The sequence below is a fragment of the Pleurodeles waltl genome, chromosome 1_1 (genome assembly GCF_031143425.1).
Source record: "Pleurodeles waltl isolate 20211129_DDA chromosome 1_1, aPleWal1.hap1.20221129, whole genome shotgun sequence".
Taxonomy (NCBI): domain Eukaryota; kingdom Metazoa; phylum Chordata; class Amphibia; order Caudata; family Salamandridae; genus Pleurodeles; species Pleurodeles waltl.
The window spans coordinates 301,111,200-301,138,072 of NC_090436.1; the positions used below are offsets into that span (position 1 = coordinate 301,111,200).

The 26,873-nt window shown below is 49.0% G+C and overlaps 1 protein-coding gene across 1 annotated transcript in view; it reads right to left on the bottom strand.

Moving 5' to 3' along the window:
* DHX29 (DExH-box helicase 29) overlaps positions 1 to 26,873 on the bottom strand; it is a 935,315-nt gene that overhangs the window by 21,700 nt on the left and 886,742 nt on the right. The window contains exon 26 of the mRNA XM_069222079.1: positions 16,679 to 16,775. Within this exon, the coding sequence (XP_069078180.1) occupies positions 16,679 to 16,775 (97 nt within the window). The remainder of the gene's footprint in view (positions 1 to 16,678; positions 16,776 to 26,873) is intronic.

The following is a 26,873-nucleotide window of genomic DNA, read 5'->3' on the forward strand; positions in this document are numbered from 1 at the left end:
CAGCTGACTCGGCACTCCCCCCGGGACCCTTGTGAGCTGTTTTGCCGGCAGGAGTCTTCACCCTCTCCCGTTGGCCACTTTCCAACTTAAGGTGCATTACCTGGGGGTGGACTGGCGGTGCTTTGGCTCCGTGTCACACTGGCTGCCCTGGTGGCTGGTGCACTCCACACACCTTTAACACGCACCAGTGGTACCGGACTTTTTTTGGCTGAGGTGCTACTACGGGACCTATGAATTGGATGGGTGGGGTTGGTGGGAAAGAGGTCAACGCTGCTGAGGAAGAGTTTCTGACGAACACTGGGATGGGTAGCTGGAGGGGGGCTGGGAGTGGAGGAAGAGGAGGTAGTTGTAGGAGGTGTAACTTTAGATGATTTGGGTGCAGGTGCAGGTACTGGAGGCTGTCGTGAGGTGGATGGATGTTGGGTGTGTGGGTGCCCGCGTTTGTGTACTTTGGGAGGGGGCGTCACAGACACACTGGAAGTGGACACAGGGGACGTGTAAATGGTAGTTGGGGTGGTGAGTGCAGGTGAGCGGGGTGTGGTGCTGGGTGTTCTGGTGCGAGTCCTAGTGCATGTAGATGTAGTGCATGCAGGTGAGAGTGTAGACGACACTGGAAGGGAGGAGGGAGACGACGAGGAGGGTGACACAGTGGAGGCAGTGGATGTTGCTGTGTCTGTATGTGGGTGATGCTTGTGTGAGTGCCTGTGGGATGTGTGGTGCTTATGTTTGCCTGAGCTACTTTTGTGTGTTGAGGTGTGTGCATGCTTGCCTGATGGTGTGCTTGGGATAGGCTGGGGTACAGGGGATTGGGTCTGGGCAGATGAAGTTGGAGGGGGAGGCTAGACACAGGGACAATGGCTGCCATCAGTGCTGAGGCCAGAGATTGCAGGGTTCGATGATGGGCAGCCTGACCAGAATGAATGCCCTCCAGGAATGCATTAGTATGTTGCAACTCCCTTTCTACACCCTGGATGGCATTCACAATGGTAGACTGCCCAACAGTGGTCAATGGCCTCCTCACTGAGGGCAGCAGGGGTGACAGGGGCAGGGGCTGAGGTGCCTGGGGCGAAGGTGATGCCCACCCTCCTAGGTGAGTGGGCACGGAGCGAAGGCTGAGGGGCTGCTGGGAGGGCGGTGCTGGTAGGGGGGGTGACGGCTGTACCTGTAGAAGTGGGGGGCACAGATGGTGCCGCCACCACGAGGGAGCTCCCATCGGCGGACGAGTCCGTGTCGCTGTTTGCTGATCCGGTGACCGACGTGAAGCTCCCCTCGCCCTCCGTCCCACTGGTGTATTCAGAGTCTGTGGTGTGGCCCTCCATGGCCATGTGGGATGCAGCTCCCTCGTGCTCCGGTGCCACTGTACCTCCGCCTGATGATGCTGATGCACAAAAGAACAGGGAGAGCACAAAAAGTGGGGGGACGACAGAAGAAAGACAGGTTGAGTCCATGGCTTACCGCTACAGTTGGCGGACAATACAGACACAGCAGCCCCCTGCACTACGCCGTGCTCTTGGCCTCTACAGATGCAATTCCTGGGATATGGTCTACATGGCTATGAGTGTCATCTGTCCACATAGATGACACAGGGGCATGTATACCTGTACTTGGCATCTACAGAGGTGGGGTGGAGGGCCACAGGCCATGCCTTACGAAGGGGCCTAGCCTACGTAACTCGCCCTGGCCTAGGGAAACCCACAGCCCTCCTCCCCCACCCAGACCCCTCCACTGCGCGCAAAGTCCGCAGAATGAGAGTGTACTCACCCCCCTTGTGTCTGCTGTGATGCCCTCAAGCGCCCATCCAACTCCGGGTAGGCCACCGCCAGGATCCGGAACATCAGAGGGGTCATGGTGCGACGGGCACCCCTCCCACGTTGGGAGGCCATCCCCAGATGAGCCTCCGCCGTCTTCTTGCTACAGCGGCAAATGTCCTCCCATCTTTTACGGCAGTGGGTGCCCCGTCTCTGGTGGACCCCCAGGGTCCGGACGTCCTTGGCGATGGCACGCCAAATGTCCTTCTTCTGGTGGGCGCTGACCTACATGACATGTACAGGGGAAGAAGAGAAGTCATTACCAACTGCACCATCGAAGTGAGTGGCCCCCATCCCTACCCTTGCCATGTGGCACATGCATTCACAGTCCTTCATGGTCGCAGAACTCTGCCCTCTTCCTACTGACATCCAGCCCTCTCCACCCAGCATAGCCCATACAATGTGCTCCCTGTGTACTTACCTGTTGGTCTGGAGGACCGTAGAGTAGCGTGCACTGGGGGAGGACCCTGTCAACTAGCTTCTCCAACTCCTGAGCAGTGAAGGCATGGGCCCTTTCCCCAGACGCAGCAGCCATTGTCTCTTCCAGACCGAGGTCACAGCAGCACTTGCAGTGTAGGTCCTCTCCTGTCGAAGATCAGGTATTGAGTGATTGAACAGATAGAAAATGGCGGTGACATCCGCGGCGGTGCGTATCATCACCACCGGCGCACTTCATCATTGGCTCCTGGGACCCATAGGGTCCAATGTTAACCAATGTAGCATTGCGCCACGGCCTACGACCGCCTACCGTAACGGTGTACAACGCCAGCGCAGATACCTCACATCCCATTGTCCCACTTTAGAGGTCAGGCAGCCGCCATTTCAGGGGCCCACATGGCTTAATTTACTACTGCGTCACACATACCTAGGCCTACACTCAACACACATACAGGAAGAGTTTTGTATTTGGTGTGGTGTGGTGTTCTGTGTAGCTGTGGGTACATACCTGAGAATTTGTTGACTCTGTGGTCGCTGTTGTCCTTCTTGGGCACCGTCAGCTGGGACATTTGAGGAGATGACGGAATCCTCCGGTGTACCGACCGCTGGTGGACCTGTTAACAATGGAGGAGCGACATTTGATCATCACCTACAGGTTTGACCGTGCCACAATCCAGGAACTGTGTACCCAGTTTGAGCCAGACCTGATCTCACCAATCCGCCATCCCACAGGAATATCCCCTGAAGTGCAGGTGCTATCAGTGCTCCATTTACTTGCAAGTGGATCATCTCAAACAACAGTGGCCATGGCATCAGGGATGTCCCAACCTATGTTTTCCAACGTGTTGTCCAGAGTGTTGTCTGCCCTGCTGAAACAAGTAAGGAGCTACATCGTTTTCCCTCAGGTGGAGGATTTGGCTACAGTTAAAGGTGACTTCTATGCCCTGGGACATATCCCCAACATCATAGGTGCTATTAATGGCACCCATGTAGCTCTGGTCCCCCTACGCAGGAGTGAACAGGTGTACATGAACCAGAAGAGTTATTATTCGATGAATGTACAGATGGTATGTTTGGCAGACCAGTACATCTCCCAGGTAAATGCTATGTTCCCTGGCTCTGTGCATGATGCCTACGTCCTGCGGAATAGCAGCATCCCGTATGTGATGGGTCAACTCCAGAGGCACCGTGTGTGGCTATTAGGGGACTCTGGTTACCCCAACCTGTCCTGGCTATTGACCCCAGTGAGGAATCCCAGGACCAGGGCAGAGGAACGCTACAATGAGGCCCATGGGCGGACTAGGAGGGTGATCGAACGCATCTTCGGCCTCCTGAAGGCCAGGTTCAGGTGCCTCCATAGGACAGGTGGTTCCCTATTCTACTCACCAAGGAAGGTGTGCCAGATCATCATCGCCTGCTCGATGCTTCACAATCTTGCTTTGCGACGGCAGGTGCCTTTTCTGCAGGAGGATGGTCCAGATGACGGTGTTGTGGCAGCTGTGGAGCCTGTGGACAGTGATGAGGAGGAAGCTGAGGAAGAAGACATAGACAACAGGGAGTCAGTCATACAGCAATATTTCCAGTGACACACAGGTGAGAAAAAATGTTTTACTATTACATTCACTTTCACACTTCTAACCTCTATCCTGTCTGTCAATTAGAAGCAGTATTTGGTAACTGAGTTGTACATTTCCATTACGGTTTCACAGGTGTGGTTACCAACGTGTGTCATCTGCTTGCATCCTTCATGGACGTGTGATGTGTGACATAGGTATGTTGGCATTACAATTGAAAACGCATTTTGTCAGTGTCATTGCTAAAACACATTTTCAAAATCACAGACTGACTCCAGATTGTTTTGTGGTTCAAGGGTGTTTATTGAAGTGCTAATTATTGGAGGGGGTGGCAAAATGGTGATGGGTGATGGTGGAGGAATGTCCATGGCAGAGTCCAGTCTATTAGTCTCACAGGTGCACTGCCCATATAGGCATAGGAAGTGGAGCTGGGGCAGTTCCAATCTGGACAGGGTAACAAAGTGAGACAGTGGGAGGACAATCAGGGTGGTCTCATTTCCTGGCGGGGGTCTTGCCATCTTGCTCTGTCCTGTTCCTGGATCTCAGGGACCGCTTGCTGGTGGTTCTCCGTCTGCAGGGGGTGGGGTGCTGGTGTGGTGGTCCTGTGGCGGGGCGTCCTATCCACTAGCGCCGGCAGAGGTGGTGGGCAGTTCATCGTCCAGCCTAGTGTCAGGGGCCCTTTGGAGTGCCACAGTGTCCCTCATGGTCTTTTGTATGTCCTTCAGCACCCCTACGATGGTGCCCAGGGCGGAGCTGATGGTTCTGAGCTCCTCCCTGAACCTCAAATACTGTTCGCCCTGCAGGCGCTGGGTCTCCTGAAACTTGGCCAGGACCGTCGCCATCGTCTCCTGGGAGTGGTGGTATGCTCCCATGATGGAGGAGAGGGCCTCATGGAGAGTGGATTCCCTTGGCCTGTCCGCCCCGTCGCACAGCAGCCCTCCCAGTTCCCCTGTGTTTCTGTGCCTCCGTCCCCTGGACCGTGTGCCCACTACCACTGCCCCCAGGTCCCTGTTGTTGTTGGGGGTGATGGGTTATCCTGGGTTCCCTGTAGTGGTGGACACACAGCTGATTGACGTGTCCTGGGTACGGAGGTATGGGCCCGCTGGGTGGGTGCTGTGCTGGTGTTACCAGAGGGTGGAAGGTCAGTGTTGGGCTGTGACTGTGCAAGGGGAACCGACTGTCCCTAGGCCCATGATGGTCCGGGCTGGTTATCTGGATCCAGTTGGCCAGAGCTGCTGGCGTCACTGTGGGCCTCTTCTGTGGGTGGAGTGGAGATGTCTGGACCCTCTTGTGTGGTGACGTTACGTAGTGGTCCTGCAGGGGTATAAGAGCCTGATTATTGCATGTGTGTGTGTCATGGGGTGCAATGGGTGAGTGTGCGTGTACCCCAGTGCAAGCATTCCTGTGTGGGGGCTTGTGTGATGATGGTTGGGGGGTTGTTATGGGTATGTGCAGTGAGCATGCTTTAGTGCTGGGTGTCCATGCTTAGTTGTGTCATGCAGGGCTTGGTGTTGGGATGTGTGGTTTGTGTTATTAGTACATTACTGAGGAGTTGGGGTGAGGGTGGGGGTGTGTGATAGCATGCAGGTAGGGTGGGGGATATTATAGTTAAGATTTGACTTACCAGTGTCCATTCCTCCACCGACTCCTCCGAGGCCCTCTGGATGCATGATGGTCAAGACCTGCTCCTCCCATGTTGTTAGTTGTCGGGGAGGAGGTGGGGGTCCGCCGCCAGTCCGCTGAATCGCGATGTTGTGCCTGGAGACCACTGAACGCACCTTCCCCCGTGGGTCGTTCCACCTCTTCCCATTTTCTTGGATGCTGTCCCACAGCGTTGACCCTGTCGACGATTCTTCGCCATAGCTCCATCTTCCTGGCTATGGAGATGTGCTGCACCTGTGCTCCAAATAGCTGTGGCTCTACCCGTAAGATTTCCTCCACCATGACCTTGAGCTCCTCCTCGGAAAACCTGGGGTGTCTTTGGCGTGACATGGGGTGGTGTAGGTGATGTGTGGGGTGGTGTATGTGTTGATGAGTGTGGTGGTGTGGGGTGTTTTGAGTGTGGATGTTGTATGGATGATGGTGTTGTGTGCCTCTGTGTGGTGGGGTTCTCTATTGCTGTAGTCTCTGTCTGTCGCCTTCGTCTTCAGTTTTTGGTCGTAGGGGTTTGTGGGTGATGTGGGTGTGTGTTTTATATTGTGTTGGGTGTGTGGGAGTGTTGTTTGTATGTGTATCAGGTGTGTGTATTTCGAATTGTCCAATGTGGCGGTGTTTTGGAGATGTGTGTGTATTTTGAGCGCAGCGATGTGTACCGCCAATGGAATACTGCGGTTGAAAGACCGCTGCGTGGATTCCTGGGTCGTGATAGCATGGGCATGTTTCTGTTGGTGTGACGGTGGAGGTTTTGTTTTCGCCAGTTTATCACTGACCTTTGTTGTGGCGGACTTGTGTGGGTGTCTGAATTTTGGCGGCTTCTGTGCTGTGGGTCATAATAGCTGTGGCGGAATTCCGCGGCCTCGGCGGTGTATTGGCGGTCTTCTGCACGGCGGTAAGCGGCTTTTACCGCCAATGTTGTAATGACCCCCATTAGTGTGTAGGCACCCTGGCACTAGCCAAGGTGCCCCCACATTGTTCAGGGCCATTTCCCCAGACTTTGTGAGTATGGGGACACCATTACACGCCTGTACTACATATAGGTCAATACCTATATGTAGCGTCACAATGGTAACTCCGAACATGGCCATGTAACATGTCTAGGATCATGGAATTGTCACCCCAATACCATTGTGGTATTGGGGGACAATTCCATGCACCCCGGGGCTCCAGCATAGAGCACGGGTACTGCCAAACTAATTTTCCGGGGTTTTCTCTGCAGCTACTGCTGCTGCCAACCCTCAGACAGATTTCTGCCCCCCTAGGGCCTGGGCAGCCCAGTCCCAGGAAGGCAGAACAAAGGACTTCCTCTGAGAGAGGGTGTTACACCCTCTCCCTTTGGAAATAGTTGTGAAGGGCCTGAGAGGAGTAGCCTCTCCTGACCTCTGGAAATGCTTTGAAGGGCACAGATGGTGCCCTCCTTGCATAAGCCAGTCTACACCTGTTCAGGGATCCCCCCAGCCCTGCTCTGGCGCGAAACTGGACAAAGGAAAGGGGAGTGACCACTCGCCTGACCAGCACCTCCCAGGGGAGGTGCCCAGTGCTCCTCCAGCGTGTCCCAGACCTCTGCCATCTTGGATGCAGAGGTGTGAGGGCACAATGGACAGCTCTGAGTGGACAGTGCCAGCAGGTGATGTCAGAGACCCCTCTAGATAGGTGCTTACCTCTCTCTGTAGCCAATCCTCCTCTGAGGGCTATTTAGGGTCTCTCCTGCGGTTATCTCACCAGATAATGAATGCAAGAGCTCACCAGAGTTCCTCTGCACTTCCCTCTTCGACTTCTGCCAAGGATCGACCGCTGACTGCTCCAGGACGCCTGCAAAACCGCAACAAAGTAGCAAGAAGACTACCAGCAACATTGTAGCGCCTCATCCTGCCGGCTTTCTCGACTGTTTCCTGGTGGTGGTGCAAGCTCTGAGGGCTGTCTGCCTTCACCCTGCACTGGAAGCCAAGAAGAAATCTCCCGTGGGTCGACGGAATCTTCCCCCTGCCAAAGAAGGCACCAAACTTCTGCATCACCGGTCCTCTGGGTCCCCTCTCATCTTGACGAGCGTGGTCCCTGGAACACAGGAGCTGGATCCAAGTGTCCCTGACAGTCCAGTGGCCCTTCTGTCCAAGGTTGGTGGAGGTAAGTCCTTGCCTCCCCATGCCAGGCAGTAATCCTGTGTACTGCGTGAACTGCAGCTGCTAGGGCTTCTGTGCACTTTTGCAAGACTTCCTTCGTGCACAGCTTAGCCCAGGTCCCTAGCACTCCATCCTGCATTGCCCAACTCGCTGAGTTGGACTCCGACTTTGTGGGACTCCCTTTTGTTATTCTGAGTCGACCTTCGTGCTCAGATCTTCTGAACGCCTGTTCAGGTGCTTCTGTGGGTGCTGCCTGCTTCTGCGTGGGCTCTCCGTGTTGCTGAGCACCCCCCCCCCTCTGTCTCCTCCTCCAAGGGGCGACCTCCTGGTCCTTCCTGGGCTCTGGCAGCACCCAAAACCTTCAACCGCGACTCTTGCAGCTAGCAAGGCTTGTTTGCGATCTTTCTGCGTGGAAACAACTCTGCATCCTCCAGCACGCATTAGGGCATCTTCTGACCAAAGGAGAAGTTCCTGGCACCTTCCGTTGTTGCAGAATCTTCGGCTTCTTCCACCCGGAGGCAGCCATTTTGCACCTTCATCCGGGGTTTAGTGGGAAACTTGTGTGACTCTTGGACGTGGTCCCCTTCCTTTATAGGTCCTCAGGTCCAGGAGTCCGTCTCCAGTGCTTTGCAGTCAGTTGTTGTCCTTGCAGAATCCCCTATCTCGACTGTACTGTCTTTCTGTGGTAGTAGGGTAACTTTACTCTTACTTTTCATGGTCTTGGGGTGGGGTATCTTGGACACCCTTAGTGTTTTCTTACACTCCCAGTGACCCTCTACACACTACACTAGGCCTGGGATCCATTTGTGGTTCGCATTCCACTTTTGGAGTATATGGTTTTTGTTGCCCCTAGGCCTATTTCTCCCTATTGCATTCTATTGTGTTCTACAGTATTTGCACTACTTTTCTATCTGTTTACTTACCTGATTTTGTTCGTGTGTGTATACTTTATGTATATTACTTACCTCCTAAGGGAGTATATCCTCTGAGATACTTTTGGCATATTGTCACTAAAATAAAGTACCTTTATTTTTAGTAACTCTGAGTATTGTGTTTTCTTGTGATATAGTGCTAAGTGATATAAGTGGTATAGTAGGAGCTTTGCATGTCTCCTAGTTCAGCCTAACCTGCTCTGCTATAGCTACCTCTATCAGCCTAAGCTGATAGAACACCTCTAATCTACTAATAAGGGATAACTGGACCTGGCACAAGGAGTAAGTACCACAAGGTACCCACTATAAGCCAGGCCAGCCTCCTACACTCACCGCAAGTGGAAAAAGATCTCCAAGGAACAACTGATCTCCAACCTCACCCAATCTACACCACCCATTACCAATGACCCCAAAGCAACCGCCCTCAACCTCAAACGATGGCTCGAAGAGTGCGCTAACTCCCTCGCCCCACTCAAAAAACCCAGCAACACCGCATCAACAAGACAGCTCCCTGGTTCAACGCAGAACTTCAGACCGCCAAACGAGAATGCCAGAAAACTGAGAGAGCCTGGCGCCAAGAACCAACAGTGAGGAACTTCTCCACCCTCAAATCAGCAATGAGCAAACACTACCAGCTCATCCGGACCACCAAACGATCCTTCTACAAAGAACGCATAGAAAAAAATGCACACAACAGCAAGGAACTTTTTACCATCATCAAAGAACTCACCAAATCCAAATCCTGTGCCATCGACCCTCTGCACTCGCAAGACCTCTGCAACTCCCTCTTCAGCTACTTCCACCGCAAGATCGCAGACATACACGAAAGCTTCATAACGTCGCCACCCACCATCACCACCACCAATGACGCAGCCAACCCCACAGCACCCTGCTGCACCTATGTACTGAGCACCTAGACCACCATCAACGATGAAAAAACCAGCAAAACCATGAGCTCCATCCACTCAGGCTTCCTAACAGACCCCTGCCCCCACCACGTCTTCAACAAGGCCAGCCAAATCATCGATCACCAGCTCCGGTCCATCATCAACAGCTCCTTCGAGACCACCACCTTCCCAGATTTTTGGAAACACACCAGAGTCAACGCCCTGCTCAAAAAACCCAAAGCAGACCCCGAAGACCTCATAAACTACTGACCTATCTCTATACTACCCTTCCCCACGAAGGTCATAGAGAAGATGGACAACAACATACTCAATGTCTCCCAGTCTGGATTTCGCAAAAAAACACAGCACTGAGACGCCCTCATCTCCTGCACTGACGATATCAGGACCAGACTTGACAAGGGTGAAACCGTTGCCCTCATCCTTCTCCGCAGCCTTCAACACCATATGCCACCAAACCCTTTGTACATGCCTCTTCGACGCCGGATTCCGCCACAAAGCCCTGGACTGGCTCACCTCCTTCCTCTCCGAAAGAACCTAAAGAGTTTGCCTCCCTCCATTCCGGTCTAAAGCCACCAAGACCATATGTGGAGTCCCCCAAAGATGCTCACTCAGCCCCACCCTCTTCAATATCTACATGGCTCCGCTCGCCAGCATCGTCCGCCCCCATGGCCACAACATCATTTCCTACACCGACGACACCGAGCTCATCCTGTCCCTCAAGAGGAACTCATCTAACGCTAAGAACAACCTCCACTTCGGACTCTTCACCATCGATAGTTAGATGACAGCAAGCCACCTCAAACTGAACTCAGGAAAAACCAAAATCATCATCATCAGACCCAACAAGACAGCATGGAACGACTCACGGTGGCCTGCCACCCGAGGACCACCCCGACACCCACCAACCACCCACGCTATCTCGGCTTCATACTAGACTCGTCTCTATCCATGACTCAGCAAGTCAACGTCATAGCATCCTCTTGTTTCAACACCCTCCGCATGCTATGCAAGACCTTCAAGTGGATTCCGATAGAAACCAGAAGAACGGTCACCCACGCTCTCGTCAGAAGCAGACTGGACTACGGCAACGCCCTCTACGCAGGGACCACTGCCAAGCTTCAGTGAAAACTCCAGCTCATCCTGAACGCCGACACGTGCCTCATCCTCAACCTCTCTCGCCACGAGCACATCTCCCTCCACCTCAGATCCCAACACTGGCTGCCCATCAACAAAAGGATCGTCTTAAAAATCCAAATCCACTCTCACAAAGCCCTCCACGACACCAGACCGGCCTACCTCAATGAATGACTTAACTTCCACATCCCGACCCGCCAGCTCTGCTCCGCCGACCTCACCCTCACCCTCACAACAGTCCACTGCATCCAACGCACCACCTCCGGTTGCAGATCCTTCTCCCACCTCGCCACCGAAACCTTGAACTCCCTCCCCACCAACCTACGCAAGACCCAGGACCTCATAGCCTTCAGAAAGCGCCTCAAAACATGGCTCTTCAGGCAGTAACACCCACCTCCCTCTACCCCCAGCGCCTTGAGACCCTACTAGGTGAGTAGCGTGCTTAAGAAATTATTGATTGATTGATTGAAATGTTGGCTGGAGCTAAAGCTGCAGGTCACAGCTGTCGTCCTGGATACTTTGTCGCAGTTACAGTGGTTCCTAGAGCAGTCTGGGGTTGATCCGATGGTCAGAAGCTGAAGCAGAGGATGCAGAGGATTCCTCGAGGAGTCTTGCAAGCTGAATCTGAGGAAACACCCAGAGGAGAGACCCTGCCCAGGTATGCACCTATCAGGAGGGGTTTCTGACGTCACCTGCTGGCAGTGACCACTCAGAGGCTTCCAGAGTGTCCCACACCTTGGAATCCAAGATGGCTAACGCCAGGGACACACTGGAGGAGCTCTTGGCACCAACCCTGGGGTAGTGATGGACATGGGTGTGGTCACTCCCCTTTCCTTTGCCAGTTTCACACCAGAGTAGGGACTGGGGGTCCCTGAACCGGTGTAGACTAGCTTATGCAAGGAGGGCACCATCTGTGCCCTTCAAAGCATTTCCAGAGGCTCTGGGAGGCTACCCCTCCCAAGCCTGTAACACCAATTATCAAAGGGAGAGGGTGTAGCACCCTCCTCCTAAAGGAAAAACATTGTTCTGCCTTCCTGTGATTGAGCTGCTCAGTCCTCAGGAGGGCAGAAACCTATCTGTGTGGTGGCAGCAGTTGGGGCTGCAGTGGAAACCTCAGAGAGCTGGTTTGGCAGTACTGGGGGTCCAAGGTGGAGCCCCCAGGATGCATGGGATTGCCCCCTTAATACCAGATTTGGAATGGGGGGACAATTCCACGATCTTGGACACCTCATGTGGCCATATTTGGAGTTACCATTGGGAAACTATAGATATGTATTGAGCTATATGTAGTGCACACGTGTAATGGTATCCCCGCACTCACGAAGTCTGGGGAATTGGTCCTGGACAGAGTGGTGCCCTCATACACAGTAACTTTGCACCTAGCCTTCAGTAAATGAAAGTTAGACATATAGGTGACTTATAAGTCTCTTAAGAGCTGTGAAATAGTGTGGGCACTATTTCACTCACAAGCCCTCATGCGTCAGGGAGAAGCAAAGGAAATATTTACTCACTGCCGTTCTGTGTATACTAGCACAAAACCTGTAGTAATCTGTGAAAACAAAAACACGAAAACACGTATGTATACCAAGGCAATCTTTAGTCACTTGGACAGCAATAAAATGTGCCAAAAATATTGTTGGAAGTGCAATACTACAGCAACACTTAAGAGATTGTAAATGGTATTAGCTTACTCACCGTGATCAGAAGAATTACCTCCGATGGGTTTAATGGAAAAGTCAATCAGGATTTCTATAATAAATTAATGAAAAAAGAGGGACATTTGCCAACTGAATCATGAAACAAATCGCTTGGAAAAGAGTGTAAAACCAAATCACCACAGGTATCTACTTCTGAAGCACAACATATTAACAAGGGTCACTTGAGCCCATGCATTTTATAAAGAAGTTGGATAGACTGCACCTTCTTTGAAATAACCTGGTGGTGTAACCATAAAAAACTGAGAAAAATGCAAAAATCCTTATCAGGGCAGGCTTAAAGATATAATAGCCCGCAAGCTGGCAGATCGCCATCATCATTAAAAGGATCCATAAAAGTAGTTAAATGAAAAAAAGGGTGTGATCCATTCAATTTGTGCTGTCATATTAAACCGCTACACAGTGTGTCCAGTCTGCGTTCTCGAACTCCGAGAAATGAACGCGGCAGGGATGCGAAAAAAGAAGGACTTGCTGCGCGAATCAGCAGCCAATAGCAGTTTTCTCTCCAGCTGTTTCCTCAGTAACCTAAATCTTTGGTAATGGGTTGATAAGAGACACTCAATGGCTTGTGGTCCCATGTAGGACCCTGTCAGATATTGCAGTACCAGTCCGGCGTGGAGTAGAGCCCAATGATGGCGCATGAGGGCTTGTGCTTCTGAGTATGTGTGCCTAAGAGAAGGGTTGAATCTTTTTCCCTTTGTTAGGAACACTGCATCTATTGATAGTTACAGTGTATATGGGGAGAACATGCACTGGACCAGTTAATCTCCCAGTCCCTCTTTTTTCTCCATGATTTAGAGCAGTGGTTCAGCTGCAGGACTTTGCCACAGTAAAAATTTTCATAATCAGCAAAGATGGATAATTTCCAAGGCCTGAGCTTGATGATGACATGGTTTCCGCAATACTACAAACTCCATCAATCCTTGGCCCGGATGTATCAGGTCCTTCAGGTAGCCTTAAGGAAGATTGGGACAAGTTATCCGCATTCAAACAAGATTTGATTAAGACGATAATTAACTGTACCATTATGACTGAGTACCTCAGGGCAAATATAGCCTAATGGTTTGATAGTGACCAATGTTCCACGTATTTTTTTTTTACAAGATCTACTCTTTAGGACAGATTGGGCTCAAATAGCCTGGAAGTGTACTAGAGATTGGTTGGTCCTGATCATCAATACTTCAAGCAGAGTCAATCACTGTTCTTATCAATATAGCCGAATCCACATTGAAAACTACCTTGTCTTTGGCATATTTTAAGAGTTGTCTAACTGAAATTAACAATGAACTCAATGAGTCCAAGGAATACCTGACCCAGCAGAAGATCTCTAAACTACAGAAGGATATTGCTAAGTTTAGCAAAGAAAAGGTGTATCCTTATATTAGAGAAGACTTTGAGGCTGACAATCTATTGAGATCTTCAGATGAACTCTGTCAAGTTGATGCTGCTGTGCGTGGGGACAGACTGGTGGAGGCTCAAGCTGAGCTTTGGTGCAACTGGCGCAGTTCTGGGGCTAAAAGGTCTATTCGCAGTCATGGGGAGCCTAATAGCTTGATTTCAAGAGTTAGTGGGCCACACGAAGAGTCCAGGGCCCGAAAGACACCACTTGGGGGTCAGGAACTCACTGAAGACAGATCCAGGAGCTGTTGGGGAGCCTTTTATGCCCCTGAGGCTCAGATCAGGAGGCCAGAAGACTAGCCCTTTGTGTCACTCTGGGGTTCAGGGTTCAAGATGAAGTTGCAGGTACAATTCTTTTTCCTCAGGCAAGAGGTCGGCACAGCGCAGCACAGCAGTTCCTGAAGAGTGGCAGTCCAGAGGAGTGGCAGTCCTTAAAGCAGCACAGCAGCCCTTCATCCTGGCACAGTATCCACAGGTCCAGAAGTGTACTAACGTGGTGGTGTCTGAGGTCCTTCTTTTATATAAGGTTGTGCCTCTGCAGTGAGGAGCAGCTTCTAGAGGCATGGCTTTGAAGTGTATAGATGCCCTGCTTCTTTGCCCTGGCTCCAGACTAACCATAGTCGGTATGCAGCCTTTGTGTGAAGACAGGACACAGTTTATTAAGGTGTGTGGCTGGGCCCAGCTCCTCCCTCCCATTCTGCTGTGATGGCCCATCCAGTCACACCTAAGCTCCCATTGTGTGTCTGTCTGCTAGGAATACACAAAGTCCAACTGCCATCTACATCCAGTAATATGACCAGAGGCAGGCTGCAGGCACCAAATAGCCAAGGCTACAAATTGCAAACTTTTTAAAAGTGGCATTTTCAGAAATGTAAATTAAAATCTAACTTCACCATGAGTTAGGATTTTAAATTAGGATTCCAGAGACACCAAACATGAATCAGTCATCTATTCCCTTTTGGAAATTACGCTTATAAAATGTGATAAATCAACTCCAATGATATCCTATTAAAGATATAGGCTTTGCTGTAGTTAAAACATGAAGTTAAGAGTTTTTCACTACCAGAACAAGTAAAATTTATAACTACATGTCCAACTGTTTAGATACACTGCACCCTGCCCTTTGGGCTGCCTAGGGCCTATCTTAGGGGTGACATATGTATTAGAAAAGAAGATTTGGGCCTGGCAAAAGGTTTATTTTGCCAGATCGACATAGCACGTTAAAACTGCACATACATGCTCTGCAATGGCATGCCTGAGACATGTAGTATTTAGGAGCATATCTATAGTACCCTAGCGCCACCTTGCGCCATATTAACATTATTATTTTTTACGTTAATGTGGCCCAATGAGGCCGAAATCCCAGCGCTGTATTTACAGGGTGGCGCAGTGCATGCATTGCGCCACTCTGTAACCCTTTGCACTACATTATTCCTGCGCCAGGCATTAAGTATGCAAAAGGGGCGTGCCCCCGTTAGGGGAGATGGAAAAATGGCATAAGGAAATCTATGAGATTTCCTTACGCCACATTTTACGCCACTTTTAATGCCTGCTGAAGGGCAGGCGTTAAAAGGGGGCTTCCATTATTTTTAATGGGCCCCTATGTACTCAATATTTTGGTGCTACTCCTGCAGAGTACGTCAATAGCATCATGAAAAATGCCACTATTGCCCCCTACCCTGCGCCATGGTGCACCATGTTTTAAATATGGCGCACACATGTTGGCAGTAGGGGGTTATAAGGGGCGCAGGGAAAGTGGCTCTGCAGTGGGTGCAGCGCCACTTTCCATAAATCTGGCCCTTAGTTTACAGAAACTGGGCACATGTAGTGCCATTTACTAGGGACTAATAAGTTAATTAAATATACCAGTTGGATATAAGCCAATGTTGCCATGTTTTAGGGAAAAAGCACACGTACTTTAGCACTTGTTATCAGTGGTAAAGTTTTCAGAGTCCCAAAGCCAGCAAAAAACAAAGTCAGCATACAGGAGGTCTGAAGGCAAAACATTAGGGGAAATCCATGCCAAGGATGCTAGGGCTAACAAAATTACAAGATGATCCCAAGAGGTCCCAGTCACAGGCATCCTGCCAAGTTTGGAGTAATTCTGTAAAGTGGACTTTATTGTGCTCTTTCATGTATATTCCAACTTTAGATTTTACGCACAGTATCTAGGAACTTTAGAACATTGGTACTCCATTTACCAATGGGCAGAAAACATTGCACAAACGTCAACATATGAAAATGTTGTGCAACCCTGAATGGTGCAAAAGTTATAAAAAACACATTTCTTATTAAAGTGCAATTCAGCCACAACAGTAAGATTCAATACCTAAAATTCCTAAAACTGTTAGTAAGAAGCACAATCCAAATATAATTTTATCTGGATAATAACCTGGTTTGTACCATATGAAAATCTTCAAGAATATTTTTCCTTCTAACATTTCCCAGTAAGGTTCAAGTAACTCTGGGACTGATTCTGTCCAGAGTGAACTAGATCAGTAGGACCTACTTGGAGATCTGACAATAGGTTTGGACCCCTTGAAGAGATTTCCAAACGTAGTACCTCGGGCTATATGCCAAGCGACACATTGGGATTATCTCTCATATGCATTATGGGGCTTCTAATGGCTACCACGTAGCCATAGAGACTCAAAGGTAGGTGGGTTATTCATTGGGCTATCTACTGGAGAAGTGTGGGTTCCCTTAGTTATGGGGTTATATAAGACCCTGGAGAGACTGGCAAAGTCTGATTTGATAATAATCCCCAAAATTAAGCAGGATGCCAGAAAAGGGTTTTCTGTTCAAGTTATGCAAGTCTTAAAGGACATTCTACAGCAAATTAAACTAATGGTGGATCATGTCATGTTAAGTGAACAACTAAATGTGCTTGTGGTCCAAGATTACTATGTACATAAATCTATATTACCGGATTATAAAACAGTCTCCATAATGTATTCTAAAGTACATTTTAACAAATTATATAAAAATAATTTACCTTCAATTGCCATTTTAGGATTTTCAAGCTTCCGCCTTAAAACAGTGTCAATCAACACTCTTAGTTGTTTAAAAATAACAGCAATCCGCACAGGTGCCTAGTAAACAAAAAATAACCTTTATAAATTCTGCAATCACAAGATTAACATATTGAGTTGACAGAGTTGGAAATTATGGTACTAGACTACCATGTCAAACACAAACGAGGTGATGGGAGGAATGCTTGCAATTTGTCTAACTACTGGCAACTGCTCAGAGTAGCATCCCAACCTATCATTCTTTCGTCCAGACTACTAATAACCACAAAGAAAACAGATAAAGTAGAGGCAGCGGCAATGCAGGCAACTGTAACACACATACACTCACTACAAAGACGTCACCAGGAGTTCTGTGACTATTTCTAGAGTAAGTGGCTGTGTGAGTAGGTGGTTGAGTGAATGGAAGTGAGGATCAGTGAGTGAAAGAGTCCATGTTTCAGTAGGTGGATATCTGAGATTGGACAGTGAGTCCATGAGTGAACAGAGGTGTTCAAGTCAATAGTTGATGGATGAGAGTGTGGATGAACAGATGAATTTGTGTGCTGATGCAGGTGAGTTGCCTAAATGGATGGATAGACGGATGGGAAAGTGTGTGGGTGGGTGTGTGGATGGTGTGGTAGAGTGAGGCAGAATTGGAACAGGAGAAGAAGGTAGATTCAGAGGACTGAAATTAAAGAGGAAGTGAGCTGTGAATAGACTGGTAATGATGATGGGTGAACCGATGATACCAGTTGCTATACTTCTGCTAGGTGCATTTGAACACCAACATACTCAAAGATAAGTTAAACAAGCTGTACAAATACAAATAATGTTCAATTATGTAATTAACAGAGACAAAAATATAGGATTACCATCTTTTTAAAACTATTATACACCATTTCCTAGGAAGAGAAAAAACACAACTGCAGAGGGAAGAATATAGGAGTATTGTACACTAGCAATATATGAATAATTGAGAAAAGCTTTGTAAGTAGTCTAAACCTTTAAAGAAGAACTTCTGTGAAAAATACTGAAGTCTCTACCCATGCCCACACAACCTCTTTGAGCATTTATCTGCTATTTGCTGATGTTTCTTGAGTAGATCGAGTAGGTCCTATATAATGCGAAATTGAAAACAAATCTAACGAATGATAATGGCATCTAATATCTGTAACTTTTGTCCACTGATTACAATTTGAGGACTAAAAAAAAAAACTAGGGCTCAGATTAAACAATTCAGACTGAAATAAAAAATATATAGTGTAATGCACTTGGGAGTTTACTTTAGATATGGTTGTCTCTTCGTGGGATCTACTTTGAAATGAAGCACTGATCCGGCTAATGAAAGGCATTATATAGAGATAAATGTGACTTTCCAAGAAAAACAAAATACTCTGGACAAAGCACAGAATTACCTCTTTCATATCATGTTAAGTTTATTTTACAACAGGGCTTCTGGATTTAAAAGAAAACTGAGAGATTATCTGTAGGTGAAGGACTGTGAAAGGTGACCCTACCCGGCAAATTCTGGTCACCAGTGAAAGTGATCTGTGCACATCAAAAGTTATAAGCAGGAGTCAATGTGCTGGAATGGAGTGGAGATACTGAAATAATCTTTGCCTTAGTGGGTAATTAACTCCCGGATTTCAGAAAGAATGGGTGTTTTTTGGGAATGCAATGTTATATGTACTTGCTGCAATTAAAATAATAATAAAATATATACCAAACCAAAAAGTTACAAACAGGGGGCATCAGAATTACTCTAGCTTCACTGACAGCCCAGGCATATGGACCTGGGCATTGGAATGCGTTATTCACTTATAATTAGATAATTCAAGTATTTAAAATGAGCAGAAATGTATCTGTTTTGTAGGAAGAAAGGCTTCAAAATAATAATTTGAAAAAGTGAAACTGAAAATTAGGAGTTTCTGAGTAGCCAACCCTTTAATACAAATCGTATATATGAAATGAATGTTTAAAAGGAACATGTGGGAAAGGATGAGGAATACTAATCTGATGGACACAGTTGCAGGAATAATAGACATGCTGGCCGATGGGCATTTTGTTAAACTTGGGTTGTACAAATTTAGGGACATATTTACTAAGATGCCATACAGTGCCTACCCCAGTACCTATATATTTTAAGAAACTTTCCATACCTGATTCCTTGGAAATGATTTAGTTCTCTGACACTGAAACTGACAGACTTTGTTTGGGCAGGTGGGTGACATCGAACAGGCTTCCCTACGGCACGGCAAACTCCATTTGATGGAGGTCTTGGTATGACCAACATTTACTGTTACTATCTTGCTGCACATCTGGTCCCCATTACTGAATGGTTTGCGGGAGGGTGGGACAACCCAGCATACCAGCCTGCAGCAACATTGCTAGGGTTTGAAGGGCTTCTCAGCCTGTTATATGAAGGCCTGCCTCAAACAGTGCCGTCCTGCACCCAAGTGGCAGTGCACTGAAGAAGGCAGCTTTACATTTAATTAGATGGGATAATTGTCTGACAGATATGACCCTTCTCTGGTGAGGCACATGGCTTCAGTAGGTGTTAAGTCTCAGAAGTTTCACCCACTGGGACCGAATACGGATCACATATCTTGGGGATGTTCGCCAGGGTGGCACACTAATGTCCTTTCAGGAATTATGAGACCAGTATGAATTATCCCACATGCAATTCTTTTGTTATTTTCCAGTTGCGCAATGTCCTTCGACCTCATCTCCTCATGGATGTTGAGATCCCCGTGGGTGTTGAGATCCACTGGAGGCTAAACTTCTCAAAGGGCGCTTAGTCAAAGGTTCCATATCTGCAATATAGCTCTCACTGATGATGAGTAATGCACCAGACAGGTTCACTTCCCTTCAACAGAAATGGGAGACCTGGGTGGGTGGGCTAGATGATGACTGGACTGAAGCATGTTTAGCCCCAGGAGAATTGGTGATCTCACCACAGTTGAGAATGATCCCAATTAAGTATCATCATGCCACTTACGTATCCCCAATTGGCTGTAATCGATAGACCAAATCGCTAAGGCCATGTGCCCACTCTGTCCTTGCCCTGATGCTGATTTCTACCATGTGGCCTGGGACTGCCCGTCTCAGCGGCCCTTTTGGGAGGGAGTGGGTCATAAGATTTCAACAGTATTTGGCCAACCCCTTCATTAGGGTTCCCAGATGGCCTTGTTGGGCCTTTTAGAGGAGCTTGGAGGGCCGAGCTTGGAAAGGATTTTCATCAGGATTACCTGTTTTGTGGCAAAAAGAGATATTGTCTGCTACTGGAAACAGCCTATGCCCCCTCACTGCTGGCCTGGCAAAGGGGAGTCAACTAGTGGGCTCACCAAGTGAAGACAATTTACGAAGCACGGGAGTACTCCCAAAAATACAACCAAATATGGGAAAAATGGTGGATTTATCATGGGTTGTCTGCTTAATGAAAAGTAATTTGATTTGACTATTCAATCTCAAGACTACACCAGAGCTATTATTGCCATGGAATAATATTTGTATCATGGTGAATGATGCTTGACTTTTTAATAAAAATGTGGCTATTAAAAAAATATACATATATGGTTTGATTGGTATATACCAAATTAGCATATTTAATTTACTTATAAGTCCCTAGTAAAGTTCACTACATGTGCTCAGGGCCTGTAAAATAAATGTTACTAGTGGGCCTGCAGCACCACTTATACCACCCAAGTAGCACTTTAAAACATAACCCAGGCCTGCCATTGCAGTCTGAATACAGTGTTACACTGCCAAGTCGACTTGACATTTAAAATCCTTTGCCAAGCCTTAAACTCCCCTTTTATTACATATATGTCACCCCTAGGGTAGGTCCTAGGTAGCCCATAGGGCAGGGTGCTATGTATATAAAAGGCAGGGCATATAGTTTTTTGTTTTTTATGTCCTGGTAGTGAAAAACTCTCAAATTATTCTTCACTAATGTGAGGTCTACCCCTCCAATATGATAACATTGGGGATTCCTTACTACATTTATTAAGCTGAAATTCCTGATTGGGAAGGGGTAGACCTGTCATGTTTAGTACCTATGGAATTGTAATGATAAACCCTCTTCAATGGTGAAGTCAGATTTATTGTTACCATTTGGAAAATGTCATTTTTAGAAAGTGGGCATTTTCTGGCTCTTAGTTCTGTGTGCCTGCAGCTCGTCTCCAATGAACGTCTGGGGTGGGGTGACAGCTGGGCTTTGTGCATTCCCTCTAGGCAGCCACATACAATTGGAGCTTAGGTGTGACTTGATGGGCCCTGGTGGGCCATTAACTGGCTTGATGGGGGTGGAGGAGCTAAGAACAGCCCCACTTGTACCTGAATAGGATGTGCCTTGTCTTCTCACAGTAGGCCTAACGACCCTGTACTGTCACTCAATCAATCAATCAGTTTATTTATAAAGTGCGCTACTCACCCGTTAGGGTCTCAAGGCGCTGGGAGGAGGAGCTACTGGTCGAAAAGCCATGTTTTGAGGTGTTTCCTGAACGTCAGGAGGTCCTGGGTCTGGCGTAACTGGAGGGGTAGCGAGTTTCAGCTCAGGGCGGCGAGGCGTGAGAAGGATCTTCCTTCGGCAGTGGTGCGTCAGATGCGGGGGATGGTGGCGAGGGCGAGGCTCGCGGCGCGGAGGTGGTGTGCAGGGTGTGGAAGGTGAGTCTGTAGTTGAGGTAGGCGGGTCCTGTTTTGTAGGGCGTTACCATAGTCCAATCTACTGCTGACCAGGGCGTGGGTGACTGTTTTTCTGGTCTCGACGGGGATCCACTTAAAGATCTTACGGAGCATGCAGAGAATGTTGCAGCAAGAAGCGGTGATTGCGTTGACCTGCTGAGTAATGCTGAGAGTGGGTTCCAAGATGAAGCCTAGGTTGCGAGCGTGGGTGGTGGGCGCGGGCGCAGTGCCTTGAGATTTGGGCCACCAGGAGTCATTCCAAGCTGAAGGGTTGGGGCCGAAAATGAGGACCTCAGTTTTGTCGGTGTTAAGCTTGAGGCGGCATGATTCCATCCAGCTGGAGATGGCGTGAAGTCTGTTGTAGAGGTTGTTTTTTTGCAGTGGTAGGGTTATACGTAAGGGAAAGGATCAGCTGAGTGTCATCTGCGTATGCTATTATGTTGATGTGGTGTGTTCGTGCGATGTTGGCGAGAGGGGCCATGTAGACATTGAAGAGCGTCGAGCTGAGTGAGGAACCCTGGGGGACGCCACAGATGATCCTGGAGGCTTCTGACTGAAATGGTGGAAGGCGGACTCTCTGGGTTCTGCCGGTAAGAAATTATGAGATCCAGCTGAGGGCTTTGTCGTGGATTCCGGTGTTGTAGAGACGTGTACGTATGGTGGGATGGCATACCGTGTCGAAGGCAGCGGAGAGGTCCATCAGGATGAGTGCTGCAGTTTCGCCTTTATCTAGCATGATCCTTATGTCGTCCATGGCAGCGATGAGTGCGGTCTCGGTGCTGTGATTTTTTCTGAATCTGGATTGGGAGGTGTCGAGAGCCTTGCTGTCTTCTAGGAAACGGGAGAGCTGGGCATTGACTACTTTTTTGATGACCTTGGCCGGGAAAGGGAGGAGGGAGATCAGCCGATAGTTCTTCGGGTCATCCGGGTCTGCCTTGGGATTCTTCAGTAGTGTGTTGACTTCTGCTTGTTTCCAGATTTCTGGGAAGGTGGCTGATTCGAAGGAGCTGTTGATGGTGTTGCAGAGATGGGAGTGATGATGCTGCTTGCCTTGTTGAAAATGTGGTGGGGGCAGGGGTCTGCTTTGGATCTGGAGTGGATGGAGGCCATGATGTGTGTGATGTCATCTTTGTTGGCGAGGGTCCAGGTGTGAAGGAGGCTGGTGTTGCTCGGGGGGTCCTGTGTCGGGGCATCCGGTATGGGGGTGTCTGTGGTCAGAATGGGTTTGAAGCTGTTGTGGATTTCTTCTATCTTGCGGCGGAAATGGGTGGCGAGGGAGTTGCAGAACTCTTGCATAGGGGGGGTTCGCTGGAGCAGGTCCTGGGGTTTGAGAGGTCTCTGACGATGCTGAAGAGTTCTTTACTGTTGTGGGCATTGTTATCTATGCGTTTTTTTAAATGGGCCCTTTTAGCGGTGCGGATTAGCTGGTGATGCTTGCGGATGGATTCCTTGAGTGTGATGTGTTTGTGTTTGCTGGGATCCAGACGCAGGGCCTTCTCCCTTTTTCGGCATTCTCGTTTGGAGATTTGTAAATCAGGTGTGAACCAGCTGGGTTTGGTGCTGTGTAGGGTGTTTGAGTTTTTTTTTAGCAGTGCGAGGGTGTTGGAGCAGTCTGCTAACCAGCGATACAGGTTTGTAGCGCCTTTGTCGGGGTGCGTGATTGTAGGTGGTGTGGTCTGGGTGAGGGTGGAGATCAGTTCTTCTGGTGAGATTTTGCTCCAGTTGCGTTGGGGGGGTTGTGTGCGTTGGTGGTGGTGAGTAGCTGGTTTCTGATAGGAGAAGTGGATGCATTGGTGATCTGTCCAGCCGAGTTCGGTGGTGTGGCTGAAGGAGACGTGGCGTTGGCAGTGAAGATGGGGTCAAATATGTGGCCTGCGGTGTGAGTGGGTGAGGTGACAAGTTGTTTGAATCCGAGGTTGGCAGGGTTGGTGTTGATGTCGTTGTTGTTATCAAGATGGAAGTTCAGATCGCAGAGGTGCTGGGCCTGGGCGCTTCTGATGTTGGCGATGGTGTCGCAGAATTGCGCTCGGGGGCCCAGAGGTCTGTAGCTCAGTGTTCCTTTGAGGGTGGTGTTGACGTTGACATGGATGTTAAAGTGAAGGTGTTCAGCGGAGTTTAGTGTGTTGTGGGTGCTGGTTGAGACTTTGATGGTGCTTTTGTGGACTATGGCGATTCCCCCTCCTGGCTTATTGGTGCGGTCTCTCCTGGTGATCTTGTAGCCTTTAGAGATGGCAATGGCAATTTCAGGTTCAGAGGCAGAGTTTGTCAAGGTTTCGGTGAGGAAGGCGATGTCCGGTGATAAGGAGGTCAGCAGGTCCCAAAGTTCGATAGTGTGTTCATGGATGGAGCGAGTGTTGAGTAGGATGCAGTTAAGGTAGTTGTTGGTGGGTCAGTCGTTGTGCTTTAGGGTGCAAGAGAGATGGCAGGCTTGGCAGGCGAAGGGTCCTTTGGTGGTCCTGGGAGAGGACAGGAAACAGGCGGAGGTGTGTCCTGGGTTTAGGGTGTGGAGGTCTCTGGTGGTGTGACAGTGTCTGGTGGTGTGGCGGGGGTGAGGACCAGGGGGACTGGCGCTGGGCGCGGTCCCGGCATGGACGGGCACAGATGGGCTTGCCTCTGGCACGCCAGTGCGACCGCCATTAAGAAGGGAGGAGGGAAGGAGGAACAGCTGGGAGGCGGGAGGGGAACAGTGAATAGGGGTGCTTGGGGGGCGGGCCACAGGGAGGCAGCGGCGGGAAGTCTGAGGATCGGCTCGGAGTGCCGCTAGAGGAGCACACAAGAAGGCACAATTAAGGCACAATAAAGCGAATACAATAAACAAAGGCACAATAAAAACGAAGGCAAAAAGTCAGAAAAATCCAGGAAAACAAAGCGCATGTCTAGGGACGCTTACCTGCAGCCCACTAGACACCAGGGATGAGGCGCAGGTGGGTGCCTGCGGGTGGAGGAGGGCCTCGAACATGCGAACAGCAGCGTGGGTGGGGATCAGGGAATACAGGCACAGCTAGGTGGTGCTGCGAGCGTGGGGGAGCGAGCTCCTGACCAAAAGTAGGTCGGAGGTCACTCACCAGCGTCATGCATCGACAGCCATTAAGAAGGGAGGAGCAGCTGGGAGGCGGGAGGGGAACAGCGAATGGGGGCGCGTGGGCCCCAGGGAGGCAGCAGCTGGAAGTCTGAGGATCGGCTCGGAGAGCCGCTAGAGGAGTGCATAAGAAGGCACAATTAAGGCACAATAAAGCGAATACAATAAACAAAGGCACAAATAAGGCACAATAAAAACAAAGGCAAAAAGTCACAAAAATCCAGGAACACAAAGCGCAAGTCGAGGGACGCTTACCTGCAGCCCACTAGACACCAGGGATGAGGCGCAGGGGAGCGAGCTCCTGACCAAAAGTAGGTCAGAGGTCACTCCGACCTACTTTTGCCCTGGCTCCAGCCAGCTTGGAGTCAGGGCAAACGAGGAAGAGGATTCCTTGCAATTCAAGGCCACTGTTTAGAAGCGTATCCCATTTTCTAGATCTAGGGCACCAAAGTATAAATACTGGACCTCAGACACCACCACTTACATACACTTCTGGACCTGTGGATACTCTGCAAGGGAGAAGGACTGCTGTGCTGCTGAAAGGACAGCTACTCTGCTAGACTGCTATTCTGAAGGAGCTGCTGTCTTGCTGTGTTGACCCTGCTGCCCTCCTGCCTGGGGAAGGAGAACTGGACCTCCATTCTGCTCCCAGGACCCCAGGGTAACTCAATAGGCTAGTCTGCTGGCCTCCTGATCTGTGCCTCAGAGATATAACAGACTCCCCACAGCTCCTGGACCTGTCCTCAAAGAGCTCCTGACCCCCAAGAGGTGCCTCACAGGTATTAAGGCCTTGGAAGTTTTTTTGGCTCCTGAAATCAAGCTTTTGGGCTCTTCATGACCTCGAAAGGGCCCTCTAGCACCAGAACTGCGCTGCTCACATGGAGAATCAGCATGAGCCACCGCAAATTTGTCTCTTCGCACAGCATGCATTGCTGCTTGTGACTGCGAAGCTCCAGTCCACAACGCCTAGCTGACTCTTCGCACTTGCAGACCACCACCAGCGACGCTCTCCTTGCTCCAAGAGAAGTTCTTCCCTGCAAACGGGCCCCTTGACTCAATGCTTGAGTAGGTAAAACTTCAGCGGGACTTGTCTGGGACTGTATCCGACCTGCACTCCACCGCGTTGAGCCCGAACTTTTGGGTTAAGCTCAGTCTAGCGTGAACAGATTTGCCCGGTTGAAGCTTTATGCTTTTAGGCACCACATTGTAATTTAATCTTTAAAAATTCATAACTCCAGTTCTACTTATTGGATTTTTGCAGTGTAGGACTTGTTTTGTTCATTAAATGAAACTCTATATTCTGAACAAGATGTGATGCCTTTTTATGTGGGATTTGTACTGTTTACTCTTTGAAATGTTGCACAAATACCTAACATTGCTTCTTAGGTTAAGCCTGCCTTCTCTGTGCCAACCTACCAGGAGGTGAGCACAGGTTAATTTAGGGAGTGTTGATGACTAACCCTGACTAACATTGTGGTTCCTCCTTGAACAAGTTGCATACCTCTGCCAGCCAGAAACCAAATTTCTAACAGAACACCCATGTAGTGTTCTGGCAGATGTTCAGTACTGAAACATCACTCACTAATGCGATTGTGGCAGTCTTGGCTCACGTGAAATGAGTCAGCAAGCTCCTGGTGGGGCTTCTTCTTGGCCAGCGCACAGCATGTTTTTATGTACACGACAATCCACCTAACTAGGATTAGTTTCTGCACTGCTTTCCCCTTTACAACTGGTAAACCCTATGACAAGCTGGTAATCAACTGTGTACTCTCTGTTTTGTTCGATATAGAAACTAAGGCCTCGATTTACTATCTCTTTGCAGCGGAAGTGATGCAGTGTGTTCGGGTAGAATTTACTATTCAATGCAAACCAGGATTTGTGTTGGAAAGTATCTCAAGTAAAACAAAGTTACAGGATGCGCTATTTTGATCTACTTTGAAACAAGTGGCATTCCATTGGGGGACGGAACTTGATCATTTCCATGCAGCCACCCACGGGTTTGACACAAATACTAATGGCAGACAAGGATTTGGGGTGAAACCATATGCCTCCTCGAGTAACAAGGAGAAATGTTTTAACTTCTCCTTATTTTTCCAACTTTGCATGTTTGCTGCATAGTAAAACACACATACAAAGTGGAAAAAGTATTAAAATATACTTTTTGTGCTAGAATGGTCCCCCTTAAAGTACAAAAACTATGCTTTCAAGATAACACACAAAGAATGACAAAGCAGCCCATGATGGCGGTCATGCGGTTCTAGAGCTCGTGGTTTGCATCCTTTGAAATCTTGTTGGATTGAAATCTAGTGCCCTCCACACCCCCACAAGCTCTCTAGTAACATTAATCTGGGGGTGATGGTGAAGCTGCTCCAGCGGAGGTGGGCTTCCTAGTGGCCAGAGTCACCTGCAGTACGAAG